The 7,853-nt window shown below is 53.1% G+C and overlaps 1 protein-coding gene across 1 annotated transcript; it reads right to left on the bottom strand.

Annotated features, from left to right (window-relative positions):
• Positions 1 to 47: 47 nt before the first annotated feature.
• On the bottom strand, positions 48 to 6,124 carry Btbd17 (BTB domain containing 17). The gene is made up of 3 exons (XM_048446171.3): positions 5,786 to 6,124; positions 3,325 to 3,601; positions 48 to 1,359 (listed from the first exon to the last, which is right to left on the bottom strand). The coding sequence occupies exons 1-3, from the start codon at positions 5,868 to 5,870 to the stop codon at positions 285 to 287; spliced, it is 1,437 nt and encodes a 478-aa protein (XP_048302128.1). The 5' UTR covers positions 5,871 to 6,124; the 3' UTR covers positions 48 to 284.
• Positions 6,125 to 7,853: the final 1,729 nt, after the last annotated feature.

Below are 7,853 nucleotides of genomic sequence, written 5' to 3'. Positions count from 1 at the left end.
AATCCCAGACTTTTGAGACCGCCCGCTGAGTCGCTTCAGGCCCTGGCCTCTCTGAGCATCGATTTTATTCTGGAGCAAGATCGCTGCCTTCCAGTCAACTGGGAAAGGCATTCCTGAAACCACAACCATCTTGTCTACCACATTCGCCTGCCTTCCATCCCCGGCCCCAACCAGCCGGACGTCGTCACCCAAGGCCCAGGCTGGCAGTCGATTCCATGTTTGCCTACCCCTTCCCTGACCCTGGAGCGCCATTCAGGTCAGGCCTTTATTTCTCAAACCACAGGCTAACTGGGAGTCCTGATGAGGGTGTGGTAAACGGGCTTGACAATGAGATGGAGATGCAGTGCATTTTCCACCAGGTACTCCGAGTTGCGCCTCTGCAGGTCTGCGTGGACCAGGAAGTCGCCAGCCTCCTCGCTGCTCTGATGGAAGCTGTAAGCGTGGCGGACCAGAAGGCGGCCCTGATGGCGCGCACCCACCAGCACGGTCTTCTGGAAGCTCACGCCCGCCGCGTCTCCACTGCTGCTGGCCGGCGTGACCACCAACCGTGGTCTTCCGTCCTCCGGGCGTGCCGCGGGCAGCGCAGTGCCCGCTGCGTCCGCGTAGACGGGCCGCAGGCTGACGGGCAGCCAGCGCGGGGAGAAGAGCACGTTCCAGGTGATCCGGCGACCTGCGTCGTGGCCGCTCGGACCCAATTGCGTCTGGAAGCTGGTGCTGCGATCATCGCGAGCCGGGTTGTTGATGACCCATGGGGCGCCCCAGGCAGGCGCGAGGTAGTTGCGCGGCAGGAAGGCGCTGCCGTTCACGTGGAAGAACTTGGCGTAGTGCAGCGGCGAGGCGGCGTGGAATTGGTAAGCTTGCAGTAGGAGGTCTGCCACTGCTGGGCCGTGGCGCGCCAGCGCGGCTGAGCGCGCCTGCAGCTGGAAGAGCTGTGCGGGCGGGATCATGGGGTAGCGGATGGCTCGCAGCGCTCGCTCGGCCACTGTTGGGGGCGGCCGCGCGCGACCCAGCCACGCCTCCAACGCGTGGAACAGCTCCAGCTCATCCTGTAGCACCAGGTCCGAGCGCTGCAGGAGCTGCGCCAGCAACTCGGGGCTCACGGCGCCCCACTCGGCGCTCCCCGCCACGGCCGAAAGATTCCAAGCCAGGAACTGCAGGCAGCTCTCACGCAGAGCTTCATCCCCGGTGCTCACTGCATAGTGGTACCAGCCCACAGCTGGGCCCGCGCCTCCAGCCAGATGCGTCCGCATGTAGTCAGCCACACCTCGCTGCAGGGATGCCACACGGTACTTGGTGGCCAGTCTGTGCAGCGGGATAGCCTGGGCCAGCAAGACGGTCAGCTCACCGCAGTACAAGTACCTGCAAGAGAGTTGAAGAGTGGGCCCTTTGAGATGGCTCAATGGTTAACAGCACTTGCCCAGGGGACCAGACAAGGCGACCCACTTCCACCCCTAGCTGGTTTTTTTTTTTTAAAGATTTATTTATTTATTATATATACAGTGTCCTGTCTGCACCTATGCCTGCAGGCCAGAAGAGAGCGCCAGATCTCATTACAGATGGTTGTGAGCCACCATGTGGATGCTTGGAATTGAACTCAGGACCTCTGAGCTCTTAACCTCTGAGCCATTTCTCCAGCCCCCCAGCTGGTTTTCTCAAAACATGGCCTCTTGGGCTGGAGAGATGGCTCAGTGGTTAAGAGCATTGCCTGTTCCTCCAAAGGTCCTGAGTTCAATTCCCAGCAACCACATGGTGGCTCACAACCATCTGTAATGAGGTCTGGTGCCCTCTTCTGGCCTGCAGGCATATACACAGACAGAATATTGGATACATAATAAATAAATAAATATTTTAAAAAAATGGCCTCTTTTGTAATCAGGCGCTAACAGGATGAATGGGCCCTGAGGCCTCCTGTCTTTCCCTCTTAAGTTCCCTCCCAGCTTATTCAAACATCTTCTAGCTTCTGGTGTTGTGGAAATCACATCTATTTAAGGAGCATCGCCTAGATGTCTAACTATAAGCTAAAATGAAAACAAGCCGCTGATAACCTCGGAGTCCACAGTCTGGAGTTAGGTGCCCCTCTGACCTCCTCCTTGCCACTAGACAAGGCAAGTCCTTTAACTTAGGTGAATCTTAAACTTACCTAGGAAAGGGGAAGGCCCCCCTCTGGCATATTGTCACAGTGAGAGGCCATGAAGAATCCTGCTACAGAATACACAGCCAACCCAGGCTACTTCATAAGCCCGGATCCCCTCCTCTTTGGAACTGGGTCTTTCTTGCTGTCCAGTTTCCCTTTCCCTGTTAGCTGTTTTACTGTCTCTGGATCTTTTAGAGTACTGCCCCCCTTATTCTTCCTAGCAGGCCCACTGGCACGCAGCACCCCACTAGGCCCTATGGGAAACCCTTCTCTTTTATCCCTCTTCCTGATGCCTGGAACTTGGAAGTGATGTCTGAAATCTGCAGCCACCTTGTCTCAGCCATCAGGATAGGGTTTTACCTCCTTAGACTATTTTGCAAGTCTTTTTCTGTGCAGGAAGCAGAGAGGCAAGACAGATCTAGCTAACCTTTTTGCTTCTTAGACCTGTGGTTCCAAAGCCATGTGCAGGTTTAAGAAATGGCTGGTCTCAGGCTGGAAAGATGGCTCAGAGGTTAAGAGCACTGACTGCTCTTTCAGAGGTTCTGAGTTCAATTCCCAGCAACCACATGGTAACTCACAACCATTTATAATGAGATCTGGTACCCCTTCTGGCGTCCAAGCATATAGGCAGGCAGAACACGGTATATATGATAAATAAATCCTAAAAAAAAAAAAAAAAAAACAAAGAAAGAAATGAGGGCTGGAGAGATGGCTCAGAGGTTAAGAGCACTGACTGCTCTCCCGAAAGTCCTGGGTTAAATTCCCAGCAACCACATGGTGGCTCACAACCATCTGTAATGAGATCTGGTGTCCTCTTCTGGCCTGCAGGCATACATGGAGGTTGAACACTGTGTATATAATAAATAAACAAATCTTTAAAAAAAAAAAAGAAAAGAAAAGAAAAGAAAAGAAATGATTGGTCTCAACCCCAAGACTTGAAAGAGGCCATCCAACGATCTGTCATAAACTCTCTTGGCCTGGTTTGTAAGTAGCTCAGAAGGGACTCCCAAGGGCAGGAAGTGGTACACAGGCTCACAGCAGGGAGGGCAGTGGAAGCAGGGACAAAGGAGCTGAGTGTTGTGTGTCACGCTATGACTTTTGAAAGTATATATAATAACCTCTAAGGCCAGACTTCTGTTACCCTGGAGGTGGAGAAGTTGGGGGGCTGTGGACATCCTTCCCCTACATACCTGATGAACTTGTCAAAGACAGCAGCACAGTCCCGGGGTTCCTGCAGCAGCACCTCGCTCTGGTTACTCAGCAGCTCCCGGAAAAGCTCACTGTGCATCCCCAGCAACAAGCGGTGGGTGTGGAAGGCTCGGACCTCATCGGTGCCCACAGCCTGTACTCGCAGGACGACGTCACTGGCGTTGCCCTGCTTCAGCAGGTCCTGCAGTCTCTGGAGCAGCATCTGGGAGTGGTTGATGGAGGTGCCTGCTGCCTCCCCACCGACATCGGCTCTCTGAGCTGCAGCAAGAAGAGACATAACAAAGCCTCAGCAGCCACCAGGCCTGCAGAAGGACCAACGGGTGACATATGTGCCAGCATGTGGGAGAAGGGTCTGAAGCCCAGGGAGGGAGCTGTGTGCACACACAAAATACATGAGTATCCAAGGGTTTGTCCTGGTTGGGCATGGTGGCCCCACGCAGACTTAGGAGTTAAGGCCTCAGAAGCAAAGTGGGCTCTGGTCAGGAAGAAACCATGGAGCATGAGCTGGTATCCATGACACTAGACTCTCAGGGGAAGGTGAAGAAAACTCTGGGTCCCCACCTCTCTCTCCTCCTCAAAAATGTGTCAGAAGTGGCACACTCTAGTGTAGTGAGCACTTGTCCTGAGACTGCAGTGTGGCAGTGCGTGAGCCAAACCCATTTCTCATGATTTCTCACAATTGGGAAAGCTTAGAGGAGCAGAACAGACATGTAGCAAGTATATAAATGAAAGGGTGAGACAGGAGGATTGCCCTGAGTTCAGGGCCAACCTAGGCTACATAGAAAGTATCAGATCAAGTGTTACTGCTTAGCAAGGCCCAGTATATAAAGGGGGGACATCTGATGGCTCAGCCAGTAATGGTACCAGCTGAAATCATGAATTTGATACTGGGGACCCACGTGATATAAGGAGATAACTGATTCCTGAGAGTTGTCCTTTGACCTCCACCTGTGTGCAGTGGCACATGAGCACCCCCACACACACACACATATGCACAAGGTAAACTAAATAAAATGTGATTAAGGAGGGGTTGGTTCCTGGAGACAGAGAGAAAGCACTCCCTTGGTAAAATGATTGAGTACCTGAATTCTATCCCTAGAAGGCAGGTTTATATATATAAAAAAAAAAGCTGGTTGTGGTGGCACATGCTTGCAATCCCAGGACTGCGGAGGCAGAGACAGGTGGATCCCTGAGGCTCCCTGCTCAGCCAGCTCACCCTCATCAATGAGCCCCAGGTCAGTAAGGGACCGTCTCAAAATACAAGGTAGATGTGTAGATGGTGCCTGAGGAACCGTACCTTGACCTCTGACTTCTACATGCACATTCATCACACACACACACACACACACACACACAAATATATATAAATTTTGAAAATAACTAAATGCACAAGTGAGCACTCTGAAGCCAGCCAGGGAAAGAATACACAGAGACAAAGGGAGAAGCCCCTAGGGACCCTTGGTGGGAGTGAGCTTGCGGGGCTGGGATCAGAGACAGGACTGGGAAGATCAAAGCTGAGACAGCAGGCAGGGGTTTTCTTTCTGTCTTTCTTTCTCTGTTTCTTTCTTTTTCTTTTTAGTTTTTTGAGATGGAGTCTCTCTTAGCTCAGGCTAGCCTTGAACTCATTACTAACTAAGGTTGGCCTTGAATTCTTGATCCTTTCCCCCCACCCCATGTGCTGGGATTACAGGAATACACCACCACGTCCAACTGGCAAGCTGTGAGACAGATAAGGAACCCAATGAAGTACCATGGGCCGCTGAGGGAATAGTACTCTAGGTAACTGAGGGTTGAAGTTGGCGTCCCCCGTCCAGGGAGGCTATGGGGTCACATGGGGACACAAAATGAGTTCTAGAAAAGACAGCCCCCAGCCAGAGCAGGGCAGGGAGCCTGCTAAGTGAGAAAAGAGAGTGTCTAACAGTTCGAGAACTGCAGAAGGGCACAGGCAGACAGCTCTTGTGCATGTGAGCACGCGCGTGTACGCGCGCATGGTGGGCACGTGGCTTATGTGTGGATTGTTGAAAGGAAGGCTCACAAGAGTGACCATCTGTGTGTGGGAGAGGGAGACCCAGCAAGAAAGGGAACAGCTGCTGGTGAGTTTCCCAGCCCTGCCTCCCCAGCTGTCACTCTGAAGGACCTGAATGCTGATGACGTCCCCCTGAGGCCTCTGCCTGAACCCAGCTGTCTGAGACGATGAATAGTGGGTCTTTTTGTCATTAAGACCCCTGCCTGCTGCCCAGCCCCTCTTTCCCTGGGAGGCAGTCCACCCCTTCTCCCTTCTGAGGACCTGTCCTTGGAGATGTCCCGTCTCTGGGTGTTCTCCGTGGCTGACTGGACCGCGCCACCTCCTGGCCAGCCCTAGATAGCTCCTAGTAGAAGTTCTTGCCCCCACCCCTTGCCTTTTTCCTTACCGAGAACCTGATCCCCTCCCAGCGCACTCACCTGCACGAGTGGCCAGTCCCACCAAGGTCAGGGTAGCCCAGAAGCTTCCCCAGGACCCAGGCTTGCAGTGGCCTTTCCGAAGCATCTTGGTGTTCTGTCCCTAAGTCTCCTGCAGGGACAGTCAAGTCCGCACACTCCAATCCCATCCTTCCTCCTTATATAGGATCCAGCAAGGGGACTGTACCCCCTTCCTTCCCGGCCTCCCTCCCCTACCAGTCTCCGCCATGGATTGGTTGAAGCTGGCCCCTGCTGTTGCCTAGGCAACTACTTAAGCCAGAGTGTGGCAGCCCCAGGGGCTATTGTGCAGGCCTGGGCCCCCAAGGGGAACAGATCCGGACACCCTCCTCCCCCACCTCTCCCAACAACCCAGCAAGGCTAACTGTTCCTCTCCAGAGAAGTTTAAGCTTTCTGAAGGGCAAGCAAAGGGCTTTGGGACCCCTGGCAGCCACCAGCCCCAAGGCCCCAGCCCCCAGGCCCAGCCTCCATCCTGGCACAGGGCATTACTTGGCAGTGTCCTGGTGAGCCGGCTGCAAAGGGAGAGACTGGAGGAGGCAAGGCAGAGCTGGCTCGGGGTTCTGCCCCTCCCCCTCTCCCATTTTAGGGTGGGCCAGTTCTCCAGAGGAGAGGATAAGGACCTTGAATAGGGGTATGGAGTAATGGGGATTATTCTCGTGCTGTTTGTGAAGTTCCTTCTACTCTGGAGAGGGTGATGGGCCGTTAGTGAAGTTGCACAGGGACGGACCATCTCCCACCAGGGACACAGCCTGTTTCCCTACCCAGACAGTCCAGAACTTTAGTCCATCCCATGCATGGCCCCATGCCTCAAGATTCCCCTCCCTAGATGGTGTCTCTCACCAGCTTCTGTCTAGTTTCTAGCCTTGCCCTTCCCAAAGTTCTAAGAAGACAAATCTGGCACTGTAGTTCACGTATAGGGAAACTGAGGCAGAGAGCTGGATTTCAGTCTCGTTAGACAATACAGGGATATGTTCTGACAATAAAGACAATGGAGACGAGGAGGGTGGGGTCCAGAATCCCTTGAACATGTATGTATGCCTATGTGGGTAGTGTGTGTTTGTATGTACACGTGTGTTCATATATATGTGATGTGTGTATATGCGTGTACTTGCATTTGTGTTTGTGTGTGTGCATGCATGTGTGTGTGCTAAGACTTGACCTTTGCATGGAATCCACAGGATTTGCCCCAATTCCCTGTGAGAGAGACATGTGGAAATAAGTGGATCCTAGGAAATCTGAGTTTCTCAGAGGCCAGATCCCGCTCTGGCGACGTGTTGGAACTTCTTGTCTTTGCCCTCTGGATCCGAGGGACCAGCTTTATGTGTTGAGTTCTGTCTCTTTCTGGTGTGGAGAGACTCAACAGTTTCACTTCTTCCCAGAGCCATAGAGAAAGCAAGAATTAGGTCTGGCACCAAGCTTGTCCGGGTTGGCAGAATCAGAGCTGTCCGGCTTAGCGGAAACATCTCCCTGCTCTCTCACGCCTGGCCTCTCCTGTCCAGATGGACCATCCATCTCCCGCTGGCTGCCTGCCTACCCTTCCTTTAGACTGTACCACACCTAGGCTCAACTGAAACAGGCTGAGCCTGTGTGGAATAGGGCAATCCAGCCTTGGAGGCAGCCTCACGTCTATGCACAATGCCCATCCACAAGAATGATGGTTTTCCAGTAGGCATGCTTCTCATCCCCTCTTCCTTGGGGACCCTCCTCAGTCCCTCTTGATGTCTGGCCTACCTGCACTGGCATCTTCCACGCTCCACTAAGAACCCAGAATTCCATGTTTCCTAAGCAAACCAACTAATTATTATGGACACCCCCAGCTGTGATCTAACCACTAGAGAGAGGTGACTGGCATTTCAAGTGTCAGGAGGCCTCAGGCTACCGAGAAGACCTCCCACCCCTACCTCTGACAGGCCCTTCCACATGAATTCTAAGATTCTAACTTCCCTCATCCCTGCCTCTCTTCTAATGATGTAGGAACCGACAGACTAGGTGAAGCTTGCATGGCACAGTGTGTGCAATCATATGTGCATATGCGTGCTATGTATTCATACAT

The sequence above is a fragment of the Myodes glareolus genome, chromosome 9 (genome assembly GCF_982192425.1).
Source record: "Myodes glareolus chromosome 9, mMyoGla1.1, whole genome shotgun sequence".
Lineage (NCBI taxonomy): Eukaryota > Metazoa > Chordata > Mammalia > Rodentia > Cricetidae > Myodes > Myodes glareolus.
The sequence above is the reverse complement of the archived record's forward strand: the minus strand, read 5'-3'. Positions and strand labels throughout refer to the sequence as shown.